Source organism: Pieris brassicae, chromosome 4 (assembly GCF_905147105.1).
Source record: "Pieris brassicae chromosome 4, ilPieBrab1.1, whole genome shotgun sequence".
NCBI lineage: Eukaryota > Metazoa > Arthropoda > Insecta > Lepidoptera > Pieridae > Pieris > Pieris brassicae.
In genome coordinates this window covers 18,264,437-18,280,583 of record NC_059668.1, presented here as the reverse complement: position 1 = coordinate 18,280,583, position 16,147 = coordinate 18,264,437, and the positions used below count along the sequence as shown (strand labels likewise).

Below are 16,147 nucleotides of genomic sequence, written 5' to 3'. Positions count from 1 at the left end.
AGTTATAAGTGTAGTAAGAGTCTACATTTGATCCAGCTGTTTGGTTTGCTAGTTAAGCTAAAAGCTATTCATAGGGAATTTATGTAAACCGCGAGGAAGGAAAACGCTATTGTGGTTTCTTGATTATTGTGTTAATTAACCTTGGGATTTAAGGGTTGGGATATTACTTAGTAGACAATATACTTTCATATATTTGTTATATTTAGCGATATTATTTTACTTATATAGATCTTATATATTGTAGAGTATATTCATATAAGTGACTTTTATTTTAGATATGGGTGATTTAACATTGGGCAGTAGCTTATTATTGATTTTGTTTTATTTTTCTACCATTGACGGGAACAGAGGTAAATGATTTAAGTTACCAACGTTGTCATCTCCATTCTTCCCCTCATGCGCAGTAGAGTCATGTACAACACTTGAATTTTCCTTAAGATATTTGTTTTCACGTAGTTAAAATCATATTGATGACATTACGACGAACTGTATCTGCATTCTCATGCGAAATAATTTTTTACACACATGCTGAAATCAGTGTGGTTGCCATAGCAACGCAACAAAACCTCTTCAAGATATTTTTTTTCTTAAGTCTAGACTTGTCTTATGTCTGTCTTAGAGGTCGGAGAGTTCGTCTTCAATAATCTCGCGAAATTCTATGAAGTATTGTACGGGAGCCTACTGTATTCATCCCCCTTTATTAACCCCGGTATTGTCCCTTTCAGCATCCGTATTTCACCCGAAGGGAACGGCGAGGATAAGAGTAAATTAGCTCATCAACAGACATACAGGTACTATTCATGCACTACGCACATACATCGCACTGTATATATGTTGCATGGTACTAACGAATTTGTACGCAGATGTGCTATGTGCGTTGCTGGTAAAGTGAACCTTCCTGATTGGTCGGTTAATCCTGATTACCATGACCGCCAAGGCAGGACTGATGACTTGGAATTTTTGCGCATTGTAAAATAATAAAGACGCAATTATAATCACAATAATTTTAATGACAAAACGGTCTTGCTAAAAGTGGTCATTGTGGATTTGATTCTGTATTTTTAGTCGCGTCGACAAGAAGGGATAGGTTGGCTGTTGTCTCGAAGTTTCACTTACAATTTCCAGAAAGATCGAGCTATACATCGATCAATATTAAAACAAAAACACTTAACATTATATTATGGGTTACATACATATTACATACTTTACACAAAACATTGCGCTGTATGGCTTTTTTGGATGTGCTTTGCTTCTAACGTTCTTAGGATACTTCAGAATCGCTGACAATGCTGTATTTGGGACCTGTTTTGTAAATAACACCTAAAAAATTATGCCAAAGTCGGCCTGCCACTAAAATCGCCTCAGTTATAAAGTAAAATCGCAGTCCGCTTTAATAATTATGCGCTTCTAATCTTTATGTCTTGTTTTCAGACAATACAAAGAAGCATTAAGACAGCAGCGACAGCAAGATGTCTACCGACCCCGCACCGACCAACCCTCACCAGAGCTAGACACTTCACCGCAATCCCAAAACCAAAGTCCTGTCCACTTCCAGAAATCCAGTTCGCCCGTCAACGGATTCAGTAACGTATCATACAACAGATCACTCTCTTCGAACTCACCCAATAACATACCAACATCTCCCCTCCTACATTCCACCCCACGCAGGTTTCAAAACGGTGAGAAAATAGAAGAAAACAAGAGGCCCGTACAGAAAGTCGTACCCTCCCGGAACGTAGCAAAAACTTTTGCGCCCGTCAACTTGAACGTTGACTACGCACGCGTCAATGGCGACGCGTACACAAAGCCGACATCGCCCACAAAATCCCCAACCAACACGTTAGGTTATAAAAGGCAGAATGGCGAGGCGAAATTGTTGACGGCGTCGTATTTAAAAGGTGGCGCGAAACCGAAGATATGGAGTAAGGACGCGGTGGACAAACTCAGCTTCACTATGAAGAGGGAGTTCGATAAGCAGAAGGAAGAGTCGGACTTGCTTCATCAGTTAAGAATGGTATGCATTTAGTATAATTATTATAATATTCATTCAGTGACCTTTTTTAATAATATATATATATATATTAAAAAAGGTAATATATATATATATATATATAATTATAATTATTTTTTTATTATTTACTAGTAATCTTACAGCTAACATACACATTATAAAACACGAGTCAATACAGAAAGCCAAAACAGATTACATAGATTAACAATATATATGTAACAGAAAACAAGTAGTATATTTTTACACACACACACACATATATATATATATCAATAATAATTATTATATATAATTAATAAGATAATAATAAAAAATGATTGGAATAAAATTATAATCAGTGAGGTAACTTGATTTAAATTCATAATATGTTTCGGGTTAAAATCTTGGCCTCAGATTACATTTGTTTTAATATTTCTATATACAAATTTTATCACTAGGCCTTTAAGGTTTTGGCCTGTTGTGCCTGACACGACGTATGTATCTATTTTTATCATGAAAGCAATTATTGTTGAATTCGTAGGTATACAGCGGGATTAGAACGCACAAACTCATAGTTGCACGCTTAACACTATCCTGAAAATATTTATATGTAAGAAAGTATGTAGCTATTCAACCTGCAAATAATTATTTGGAACTTATTACACAAAAATAATGTACGTCAGGCGTATGAGGATAATTATTTATTTCATTCTTCTCTCAAAATATTTTTTCCATATTTAATAACATGACAAACTAACTGAACATATAGTATTGTCTTTGGTTAACATAGATTTTACACGTTGAAAACAATTTTCTTACCGGATTAGCTATTTAAAAATTATGTAAAATAATTATAAGTTTAAAATAATACAAATAGCATTTAATCCGGTTAAAAAATTGTTTTCTTTTAACTGAAGATATATTTTTATATGGATAAAAAGATTAGCTTAGGACCCAGTTCCATGTCAACAGTTCGATCCGTTATGTTTTCAGTCTGTAATTGTTCCTATATAATATTTTAGATCATCGAAAGCCGACTAAAGATGTCCCTGCCTGAACAGTTAGCTCCAGTACTGGCGGATGGCGTAGTCCTCTGTCACCTGGCGAACCAGTTGAGACCGCGGTCTGTCGCCTCTGTGCATGTACCTTCACCGGCACAGGTAAATAAATGACGTCACTGAAAGACCACAAAACATTTGATCATAAACAGCTCTCTGTAATTAACAAACCGAAGCAATGAATGTTACGATGGGAATCAAAATCTTGAATAAAGAAGGCACTTGAAGCGGCTATCGTCGAATAGAGGAAAAATATTCAGCTCAAGCTCTGTATTCTCAGCCTTCGGCAGTAGCCTGACTTTGGTAGTGATGTAAATATTAGATATTCCACAATTAGAGACAACGTGTATTTCGAAATTTCGAAATTATCTTCTATCTTTAATTATAATACATATATTTTATTGCAATATAAAATATAAAAACCCACCGTTTCATGGCAAAGAGGTTAACTCTCTTGTGGAGGCACTGAGAATTCTTACGACTTAGGGCCTTCAAGAAAAGAATGTTTCTTAAAAGGCCGGAACGCACTTGCGAGCCCTCTGGTATTGTGAGTGTCAATGGGCAGCGATATCACTTAACATCAGGTATTCCTCGTGCTCGTTTGATACGATACAAATATATATATGCGTTTAACACTATTATTTTTGCATAGTTATAGTTTGTTATTTTTTACTCTCTTTAAGTAAATAATGCTGAAATAACACACTTCATAAATTCAGTTTTACACTATTTAACTACGTAAAAAAATATAGTACATCTCACTGTAAAATCTACAAATTACAGAAATAGACCAATACTTCATGAAACTGGTTTAGATTTAGTGAGAACGGACAAAGCCCTTGAATGTTAATTTTATACAATTTTACGTTTCCCAGCCGAAGCTTACAATGGCTAGATGTAGGAGAAACGTGGATAACTTTTTGGAGGCGTGTCGGAAAATTGGAGTCGAAGAGGTGAGCTCATTGTTTTTTCCTTGTTTCATTATTTGTTGTTAACTCCGTGTTTTTATTGAATTTATTCACATTTACATTTGCAAATGTGTTTATGCCCTAGAACTTTATTTCAATTTGTCCTCCAAAACCCTTGTCAAGGTTAGTAGTTGTAGTTGTTCTATGAGATAGACATAAACTTGAATAATGCTAAAATATATTGGCAATATGTTATGTAGGCCAGGACCATAATCAAGCAAGGTTGTTTCATTATTTTCAAATGTATTTCTAATACATAACAATTTCATTTTACTTGCTTTGACGATCATGGTGACGCATTTAATATTTACGTAATGTATTCGACCTTATTGTACGCATGTTTTTCGTAAGAACCTATAACTTCGCAAATTTTTTTAAATTCTGAATCGTGCCAAAGTCATGATTCATAAATTAAAAGCTTCGACAGTTTGCTTGTCACGTGACTTATGTTTGTGCTACTTTAGGGCACGTAAGCGCGCGTATTTTTTGCAGGGCCGTATATAACGCGAGCGTTTTACTAAGACGGGTGGCGTGTGTTCCAGGAGGCGATCTGCTCGCCAGAGGACATTTTGTGCCACCATCCGGACCTCGATTCGGGAATTTCGATCGAACCTCTGACGTGCACCGTTACATCGCTCCTGGAACACGCGCAATTCTCACCTAACGGTACGGACCGGAATATCGAAGTGAATTACGAACGCCGGGGAAGGTACAACGAGGACAGGTATATTGCTAACTTTAATTACAACGACGCCTTCGACGAACACGACGAAGATCTGGACGAGTTGAACAGGATAAACTTACCGTACTGTAACGGAGTACTGAAGAACGAAAATTTTGAGATCTATGACACAGATGAGGTTGACTTTCCTATTCAAAGGTATGACAGGGAGAAAATGAATTTGGATCTGCAGAATTTGAACGCACCCGAAACAGCCAAGGAATTTGAGAATCGGATTTTCTTTACGGCTTTGTGCCTTGGAGGCTTTTTGATATCTACTATTGTTCTTATTTTATATCCTTTGTAAATCAACTATAAGATGGCTCCCATCAGTTATTTTACGTTTGAAAACTTGGTTTATTAAGAAAACACTTTTTAAACGGATTGAAGCTTTATATTATTATTATAAACTTATAATTTTAAATTTAATTTTTTTTCCGACGTTTCGCGTGCTTTACAGCGTGCGTGGTCACGGTGAATAAGTTTATAATAATAATACATAGCTTCGATCCGTTTAAAAAGTGTTTTCTTAATGTGTAAAAGCTATGGTAACAAAAGACAATACTAACTTGGTTTATTTTAATTTATAAAAATGAAATATCAAGCCCTAATGTGCGAAGGAGCTTATGAAATTTTCATAAAATAATATAGTCGTTTTGACCCAACATTTATCTGTTTTACCCAAGTTATTAAATAATGTTGAAAATTGAGAAAGGCGCCATCTGGACTTGTAATTTTTCTACACTTTGTATTATTTTGGTTTCAAATATGGATTGTTAAAAAATTGCCTTAACAGTGAAACTGTGATGTTAGAGAGGCTGCTGAATGTTAAGACTGACGGAATGAAAAGTATTTGAATGATTTTTTCTTTTTTTTTTAAATTAGTTTCCGGACAATTGTGCTAAAACGATGTAGGGAAGGAATTTATTAGATTTACATTTATTTTAGGTTGTGATTTATGATTTTTCTATGTATTTTGTTTTGTCGCATTTTTTTTTTTTGAATGGAATTTGTATACTGTAAATGTATTTGTCGGTTTGTATAGTAGTTTTTTTTCATAGGATCTCAGTTTTGTTGATTTGAATTTAGAATTATAGTTTACATTTGTGTTGTCTCGTTTACATTTTTATAATTATACAATTCACAACATACAGTGTTAAAGCCAATGTAAAGTTCCTAAGAATGCAAATGAATTGACAAATTGTTTTCCTCTTGAGTTCAAAAAGTTTTTAAAGTTGTGAATTGAATAATTATAAAATCACAAATTATTATTGCACTATAAAAGAGGAATTTTAATAAATTATTCTAATAATATATCGGTAAGGTTAAGGATATGCGATGTTAATGGTAATCTTTTAATGGGACGCAATTTTTCAAATTAGATTTTGCACGGATTTAGAAAATAAATTGTACTTTTCCGAATTTAATCGTTAATTATCTCATTACTACAGTTTACGAACGCGTTCTGTTTATAGCCCAGCATTTTAAGTGATTATGGTAAACGCGTAATTGATAATACAAGTCGTACTCAGAATCGTACGTTTTGAGTTAGATTAAATTGAGTTCGTTTATCAAATTTGTAGCAAAAATGTTCTTCGACTTTCTGTGTTTTAAATAATTGGGCATCAAATTTTCCAGTTAATTTTTATGATAGTTAAAATGACGTCATGAGGACTATCAGTGCAGAGCCTTGGTCACTAATCTTAGTGAGTAGAATAAATACTTAAAATGTTATGCATATGTATTAATATTATCTAACTATTTTCAAAACTATTCATAATATTACCATTTTTATCCCATTTTCCTTTTATAATCCTTCACAAATTCTTCCTGAGTACAATAAAAATTTATTGTCACCTCGTATATGGTTTATACAAATAAAGATAATGTTTCTTATTAAATAAGAATTATATGCCTTAATTCATATCGTATGTAAATGCATGCCTTGTTAGTATACCGTTTTACAGTCAGTCTAATCAAAGTTGACATGTACGCAGAGCGTACTATTTGGGTATTACCGTGATATAGGCGTACGTACGTTTACAATTTGTTTGCGTACGCGTATATACACTACATGATGCGTACGCGTACAGTGTCTGTAGCACGTACGAGTACGTGCCATATTAAATAGGTATTTTGATTTAAAAATTGGCTTTTAGTGATATTATATTTGTATACCATACATTGCATTCATTGCTTGCGGACATAGTTTTCGAAAGTATCAAAAATCTTATGTGCTTGATTTAGACGAGTACTCTAGATTAAATTTAACTTGAACTTTATTTCGACATTATCGTCTAATAAATTCGTCTTATTATCAGGAGATGAGTTTGGTAGGACTGCATATATAAATATTATATTATTTAAAATATTCAATACATTTTGAATTGAAGTTGGCGAATAGTACAAAGTTTTACCAAAGGTAATACCGACCCAATTTTCTGTGAACCCGCAGAAACATCTATTTTCTGCATCAGTTAACATATGTCTATAGTATTTTAAATTTTCAACATTAACTTAACTACCATTCTATGTCCTATAGGCGTAATTGGCTGTAAGCGGTTTTAGTAGTGAGTAGTTACTTAGACTGTATTTTGAGGCTTTTCGTATTCGATAAATATTTTAAGAAGACACTATTAACAATACTAATCAAGCCAACGTACTAGCCAATTGAGTTACGAATTTCGCATTTATTCCATATAAATCTTGGAATGCAAGTAATGATTCATAAATAAATAAGCATAATGAAGTTCGCTCTTATAATGCATTCCAAAGATATAAAGACTGTCGATTTATTTATATCGTAAAATAGGAACTAAGTCTTCGAACGCTTATTTTGTTGTTGCTAACATTTCGTGTATAACACTAAACTTTGTTATCGTGCTGTCTCTTTCTAACACCTGATTGAGAGCGAGATGGCATGATTTCTATGAATAATTTACGCTATATTTTAAAGCTTTTGATGATTTCAGCTTTAAAAGTATGAGTACAATTAAGTATAACTTGTGGAAGTAATGTAATATTAATTTATGGTACAGTTTTTTTGGTGCTTGGGTATTTATTATAGGCATTTATATTGTTTATGAATCGTTTGAGTTTTGTTTTCTCGATATTATATTAATAAGCGTAAATGAGCGCTGAAGACAAATGATTTCATATTTAGCCAATATGAATCTTGTGGCAAATGTTTTGCTTTAACGGAACTGTTCTTAATGAAAACCGGTTTAAACATCCCCTCATACTAAGAGACAAGGGGATTTTCTGTCTTTTACATTTCTTTATCTTTTCTTAACAAAAGCAGTTTGCCTTTGTATTCCAGTGTGTAAGCATTTATTATTTTAAGTTTTTCAAGACATTTTTCCTAATATATTATTTGCGACATTCTACTTTAGATTTAATGTACTTTTATATGTACTTACAGTGTTTTCTTTCTCGAATTAAAATTCTTATTGTATTTAAAATTTGTTTTATTGTCGTCGTAACACATTATTTAGTAATTAGAATGAAATCAATATAATTTTCGTTGAGTAAATTTAGGAAAGCGTTAGCGCTATAAAAATTTAAGTATCTTTCTGTGCGGGTTGAAACTTTTTCATGTAAGTTTATTATATTTTGCTTGTAATGCAAAATATCTAAGTCTAAGGGTTAAGATCGAGATCCTAAGAGAGAGAGAGAGAATCGAGACTTGAGACGTAAATATGTCATACGGTTGTGCTTACTCTAGAACAAAAGTTGAGTAAGATTCAGAAACGAGACTAATCGTTAAGCCTGAATCTCGTACGTTAAAAATTTATTGGATTTTTACATACGGGTGTCATGGTTGTGCTTAATCTAGAAAAAGCTTAAGCAAGATTCATAAACGAGACTTAGCGTTAAGGCCGACTCTCGTACGTTAAAAATTTATTGGATTTTAACATCCGGAGTGAGCCATCTCAGACCTTAAATCTACAATGTCCGACTCAAAAGGCTCACCTTGCTTATAAAAAAATGTCTAAAAGGCATTTTGTACATTTTAATATAATAAGAATCAATATTGTTACAGAAACTTATGTGCTGCGCGGCAGATGTTCTCGAAGGCAAAGGGACTGTGCAGGTAGCGATCACGGTTACAGAGCTGTTAAGACGCCACTCTGTTATCAAGGAGACACTTTCGCCGAGTTCGATTCCAGTCCCTACACCGCCCACCTAGCGTAAATTTACTTTAGCCCCTGAATCCGGCCTCATACTTTAGACTCAATACTTTAGGAAGTGAAAGAGACGGCTATATTTTTATTAGCTACGTTTGAGCGATTTCGAACGTATTTTTCCTGTTTATATTGAGTTATGCTAGTCTTTACTAGAACGAGATGTCTTTTTCACAGATGTTTTTAAATTGAGAAGATTTCAATTGTTTTGTGAATTTTCTTCGTTACGTCACGGTATATAACAAATTATCTTACATTCATGTATTGCAGGTCCTATTGATATTGAAAAATTTATTTTAAAATGAATTGATTTCTAAATTGTTCGTCTGATTGTGTGATGTTAGAATTAATTTTTCGAAGGTTTACCTACACATAGGTACTGGATAAGCGATCCAAAATGTGTATAGCGTTTAATCGTTATAGTTAATATGTAATTTAAAAAAAATACACCTCTAAGACAATAGATGGCATGGTCTCATATCATAGGATTTTGACATGTGGAAGAGTTCGTACTTAATTTAGTCTATGAATCTTAATCTTTCCAGTAGTGTTTAGAATCCTAGTCAATTTAAACCAAATGTGACAACTACGTACATTCGACCGACAATAATTCGAAGGAAAAAATAATTTTGCAGTTCCTACAAATTTTACAAGCTAGACTTAGACTCACATTCTTATGTGCGACCTTTGACTCCAAACTTCAAAATCTAATACTTTTAACGTATGGAAGTCATACTCAGCGCTCGACCTGTGATGAATCTAACATAAAAGAAAGTTGCAGAAGCCCAAACTTATTTTTCCCTAATACACTTTCGACAATACTCAAAAGTTAATTCTGAATATTAATGTTTTATAAATTCGTGAAAACGTTTATTATTCGCATTTCATGAGCATAGATCGTTCTCCATTCATTATATTAAACCTTCAAAATCTTTTAAAAATACGTAATGAATTGTATTTTAAATATGTATTATTCAATTTACAAACGATCATGAAACAATGAGCAGTGTTGGCCTAGTGGCTTTAGCGTGCGGCGCTCATCCCTGAGGTCGTAGGTTTGATCCCCGGCTGTGCACCAATAGATTTTCTTTCTATGCGCGCATTTAACATTAGCTTGAACGGTGAAGAAAAACATCGTAAGGAAACCGACTTGTCTTAGAACCAAAAAGTCAACGGCGTGCGTCAGGCACAGAAGGCTAATCACCTACTTGCCTATTCAATTTACAAATGATCATGAAAACAGATATAGAATTCAGGCCCAGACCTACATAGGTTGTAGCGCCATTGATTTTTTTTATTTCTGATCAAAATACTAGTTTCATATTTTCTATCTAGGTAGGTATAGAATCCTCTTATTTGTTCGTATCGGTGCTAAGTAAATAAACGTGGAAAACGCGTATAGTACGATAATGAAACCGTTTCGTCTGGGTATTGATATCGACAAGCTTGACAAGGTTTAAGCGTGTAGAATCATTTATACCATTGTGTCATATTAGGTTATGAATTTCCTACCATATTTTAGTATAGAATTTACAGAATTGATTAATTCTGATGATTTTTATAGGAACAAACAGCTCATATGATTGTAGGTATCAGCCGCTTACTGTGAAATTAATACCAGTAATAATAATGACGTCATCAATCGACGAAATCTTTAAGTGTTCCCAGTTCTTTTATGTTCCAAATTTGGAATGGTACGAAATATTGAGAAGTGACTGAAGTAGTTCTACGAATTCTCGTGAATTATTTGTCTTTTTTTAATGTACAATACACGAAAAAATTATGTTTAAGTAGAATTTTTGTGTATTGTTTAACCTAAGGAACGTAGATATCAATTTGATTTCTCATTTATGGTACAATGTGAGATTGGTTGATTAAAATTATAATATGAGTTGCACCTAGTGCCTGTCTTTACGCACAAAAGTAAATTCTAAATTTTAATGCACTCGCTGTAAGTAATTTTTTATATGGATATACATTTAGTATAGCGTGATTTCCTTAAGTTCAATTAGAGTCGACTTTTCGACTGTGATGTGCCGAACAAGAGCCTTGTTTGAAAGAATAAGGAACATACCTTTGTATAATGTAGAAAATAACGCATTCGAAAAAAAATACGATAAATAATCAAAACCACGAGATAAGATATTAAAAAGCTTTCTGGAAAATTTAGAGCAATAATCACAACCTTTACATGTTTCTACGAAGTTTTAGGACATTTACATTCGTTAGACGTTGTCTTGTTATTCATAGTCATCCCACAAAGATGCCTTAGGTAAGTCCGCACTATTCATAAGACAAAAAATTGAAGGAAAAATTTATAACATTACCAGAGCGAGTTTATAGCATACATGAGATAAATCTTCCATCGCAGAAAAAAGAAATTGAATCTTGGGACACCTGCACGTGCGTAGGGCGGATGTAACGTTTAGCTCGCACTAGAACAAGTTCTAGATTAAAAGTCAAAGTACACAAATCAACTCAGAAGACTGTACCACCTCGAGCCGTTTAGTATTGTTTGTATGTAACTCCCTACAGCAACGCACACGATTCGGAATCGTAACGTAAGCTCGCCTCGGAACAGGCAGTGCGTGCGTGGTCGGTCAAATTGCAGTTCCCAATCTTTACGGCTCGTCGTCCCCGAACTCACGTCTCTTCGTCCACCCTTGCCCTCTCCCAACCAGTTCAGACAGCGGTCGGCGAGCCGTAAGCGCGGCGTTGCCTAGCCGTAGCCGAGTTGACGTACAGGAGCTGCTGATACGCTTTTGTTACATTCATACGTTAGGATACGGTGACGATCCCTTTCCGAGTTGATATGTGTGCTTTGACCTTAAAGCTCTCTTGGATAGACTGTAGCAACAAATATTGGGATCATCACGTGAGCTTAAAGTTTTGTAAGTAGTTTAAGAAGCGTTGATGTAGAAACGGTTATGTAGGTTCGCTGTTTTGTTGGTGATTTCTTATTTATATCACAGACCTGTCACTAGACAGTAGCTGAGAAACTTTAGCTAAATAAAATACGCCCCACAAAAGGAGGACTACGCAATTATTTAATATTGCCACGTAATTGGACTGATTTTGCGCTGAGGAGGAAAGGTTATGTGTGTACTGTTGGTAGTGAAAAAACTTACTTCTGCGCATATAATGACTGGCCCAAGTGTACCAAGCGTGAATGAACTAGAATCGTCGAGTCTTATAATATTCAACTGGGAAAATAGCCTGGCTTTTCTGCGTAAGTCTACCCGTGGTGGCGTAAAGTTTCATCTTTCGCGTTGCAAGTTTCTAAAACCCCGTGTAGATACTCACATGCATTTGTACTTATGATTATGTATATTTTCGATATAACAAAATTGTAATCACCACCGATTTGATATTTGAATACTCATAGTTTTAAATTGTAGAATAATTTCATTCTCGTCACTTATTATAGTCAATTCTTAATATAGGATATTTATGCAATAACTACGTGATGTACGTAGAGTTATCTATGGTATACAAGTACGGAGGTTAGCGTCAAGCCTTTTTCTGTATAGTTCATTTAAATTCAAGAATCTTGTGTGAAGTCTTGGCAGCCTGTAGGCTAAGTATAGATTAAACATGAGGAATCGCAAGACAACAGAAGGAATCAGTGTTCATAATATATTTTGCTTTACTCTGTGCATAATTCGAAACTAGAACAGCCTTTTATGAGATGAGTTCCGTTCCGTGTTATAAGAATCCTTTTTTTTTTAAATAGTGCATTATGTACTTTACATACGACAAACACAGACAATTTTTGACGCTAGTTTTTTATACAATAAGTAATATTTATAATTGCACTTAGATATATCTTCGTGTAATTAATTGGTGACCGTTATTTGATGATATTTAAATTTGTTACCATTATTTTTGTGATGTCCGAAATATTTTATGAAATTTATGTTCGATTTAAAATGATTTATTTTTGGTTTTCTCATATAGCAGATTTGATTTAAATATGTATTTTATTATTTGAAGTGATGTATATAGTTTTAGGTATGGTAAGTGAAGAAAGTCTTTGTCTTTTCAAAGAGATTGTGCCAAAGACTGGAAGGGGACTGAAATGTGTCGCATTCTTTGATGTAATATTTCTCGTACACTTGTGTTTATATGTAGATACAAATAAAGTTACACAAATACAATATCTTTTATTTACCCTACATTACTTGGCTATATATAGAAACAATAAAATTAAATTATTAATCTTTTTAAATTTAATTTAATTTTAAATTTGTTACTGTTGTACATAAGTGCCAAAAATATTAGTTTCAATTGACAAGAAATGTGTTAATAAATAACATGCTGGAACTAAGAGTCGACTGATACAGATATAGATTGAAGTAGTTTTTAGTAAACTGCCAAGGAAGGTACCATATTTACGAAAGGCAGTAACTGAAACTAGAATAAAACCTGTGTCTAAATCAAAAATGATTATTACTCTTAAAACGGAAACGAGCTGACAAAAAATTCAATTTATTAAAAAGTTGCTAGTAACCCTGTTTGGCGCGATAGTCAAATGTCGGGGCGTGTCCGCCTAATCGCTGGAAGCTGACTCGCAGTTTGCCGGCCCCGCCCTTCCTCACTGTAATTATAATGGCGCCAGACGTTGCTGTGAAAATTGGGAATGAACTACCCCTCACCTGTTGAAAATATCTTCTTATTCAGATTTACTTTATATAATCTAACGGTGCGTTAGTTTGGGCGTGAAATTCTTTCGTGTCTCATATATCTTTATAAGGCAGTCTGTGCACTGAGAAAGATAACTCGATTGTTGTACAAATGTAGTTCTATCTCGTATATAATAACTATACTTAAACTGCTTCTAATATAACACTGTATTTTAAACAGTCCTAATTGTCCAGTTTTCAACTTATTACATTTTGATCTGCTCCTATCATTATCACTATTCCAATTGCTTACGATGTTTATAACTGAGACTAAAGCTGTCTTCTCTCATAAGACTATAACGCATTTACGCGAAGGGAATGGAATCCTTTATGTATTAAGATATTTACTCAGCGGTCAATACCCATATAAGTTACCTATTTCAAATCCATTAGATTTCCAATCGTGATTAAATAAAACGGAATCAGGAGTTCATTGGTTCACAAAGACTGACGGATGCCGCAACCATTGTAGAAAAAAGCATAAAATCAAAAGGCATTGTTACCGACTTTCTACGACTATTTACTTTTCGTAAAATCATCGCCCTTGTTTACAAGTAATTAATTATACACAATGAGGTTCTGTTTAGTTGATTTTTTCACCGTCTGCTGCCGTATACGCATTTTGGTAAATCGAGCAGAAAATTGGTTAGTTTTAATGGGGTGACGGAAAGGTGTATCGCGCTCGACTACAAATACCTATACCTTTGATATTAGTTCAAAAAGTCTAGCTCATTGTATGTATGAATAATCAAATAAAATATAAGCATTTTTTTAGTTAAGTATTAAATATATAAATTAGGTTTAGAATTACAATGTGTAAGAAGAATCTTCATGGTCGTATCCATCTTGTTACTGCTGTACTAAAATATTTCAAATTAATTAATTAGGTGTCAAATTATTACCTAATTAAACTAAAATAAAGGGTAAAATGTGCTTTGAAAGCACACTTTATTTAACGCTTAATTAAGAGATTTTATCTCAAAACTCGATCTTTTAAGTGAGACTGTAGTAGGATTTACTCATATTTTTAGTAAGAAATTGATACCTTAAATTACCTAGACCTATTAATTTGAAGAACACAGAAATCTAATTATGTATTCACAAAATTCCTTCTAAACGTATCGTAACGTAATGTAATTATAAAATAGTAAACTCCTGCGCAGAGTCAATTACTGTGCCTACTTTAACCTGGGTTATTATAAATAAGGCGTACACTATCTGATCGAATAGCTATTTTTTTGACTTGGTTATTGATTCGATTGTTGATTATTTCGTAACGTTATCGAAAATTTATGTTTATCATACATGCTTAAAAAATAGAAATGATTTTATCGGGGCTTACTAACTGTAATTAAAGAAATCATAAAAATATTCGTGAATAACCATAAATGATTGGTAAAATAAAAACGTATGTATTTTTATTACTACAAAGTGAGAATTCTCAGTAGGTAAGTGTAAAAAGGGCGCTCACGCAGCGTCTCATGCGGCGAACTTCATGTTAAAAACTCTAAATAATATGTTGAGTATATTATTACTTAAACAGACTATCTATCTAACGCTATTTAGAAGAGCTATCAATAATATCGATTTATTTATTTATAATTAACTATCGATTGGTAAAAGCATTTTTTTTTAATTTCTGCCGCAACGGGATTAAACTTTACACTTGTATTATAATCTGTATTCAATATAAAAATATATTGGTCACACGTTTACAAAACTTATATCTACGAAACGTCGGTGCGGTTTTAAGTTAAATAAATTATCAAAAACTTTACTTAGTACTTTGGCCTTCGTAGATATTTCCGATCACGACTTCTTAGGAAGAATACCAAACTTGTTTTGTACAAAACTCTTCTGCGACCAGTGCTCACTTATGGTTCTGAAACCTGGCCACTTAGCAAGAAAGACGAGACTTCTCTCCTAATTTTCGAGCGGAAGATTCTTTGGTCCTATTTGCGACGACGGTGTTTGGCATATTGGCATGAGGAACTTTATAACATCGTAGATGACGCCAACATCGTCCAATTCATAAAATGCAATAGGCTCAAGTGGCTGGGACATGTGCACCGAATAGCGAACGACAGAACCCCAAGGTCCTAACTGAACTCACAACCCTGTGGCAAGAGAAAACCCGGTAGACCGAGACAACGTTGGTAGGATGGAGTTGAGAAGGACCTCGAAACAATAGGGGTTCGCAATTGGAAACGGAAAGCTCTGGATAGATTGCGATGACGAAGTGTACTTGAGGAGGTTAAGGCCCACAAGGTTCTATAACCATTGATGATCAAATTATTAAAAAAAAAACGTAATTCAGTGCATTTAATCCCAAGAACTACAAACAAATGCGCAATAGAATATGAATAGATAAAAAAGAAATTAGAAATTCCAATTAGCAACTCAGAAATATTTGTAAACATGTGGAAGCATTTTTTCCACCTTTTACTAACAAGTATATCGCACTTGCACCTGATTCGTCCGTCTCTCTCACTCATGATGTATAGTAACCATAAATAATTGGCTCGAGGGCTTTCCAATTATGTT

At 33.8% G+C, this 16,147-nt stretch overlaps 1 protein-coding gene across 4 annotated transcripts in view; it reads left to right on the top strand.

Annotated features, from left to right (window-relative positions):
- LOC123708104 (leucine-rich repeat and calponin homology domain-containing protein) overlaps positions 1–9,948 on the top strand; it is a 51,020-nt gene extending 41,072 nt beyond the window's left edge. For 2 of the 4 annotated variants that reach the window (XM_045658609.1, XM_045658607.1), the window contains exons 7-11: positions 726–791; positions 1,432–2,014; positions 3,013–3,150; positions 3,924–4,001; positions 4,559–5,093. In XM_045658609.1, the coding sequence (XP_045514565.1) occupies positions 726–791; positions 1,432–2,014; positions 3,013–3,150; positions 3,924–4,001; positions 4,559–5,044 (1,351 nt within the window). In that variant the 3' untranslated portion in view covers positions 5,045–5,093. Of the gene's footprint in view, positions 1–725; positions 792–1,431; positions 2,015–3,012; positions 3,151–3,923; positions 4,002–4,558; positions 5,094–8,779 lie in introns of those variants that run through there. The other 2 variants (XM_045658610.1, XM_045658608.1) reach the window with 2 other exon arrangements.
- Positions 9,949–16,147: the final 6,199 nt, after the last annotated feature.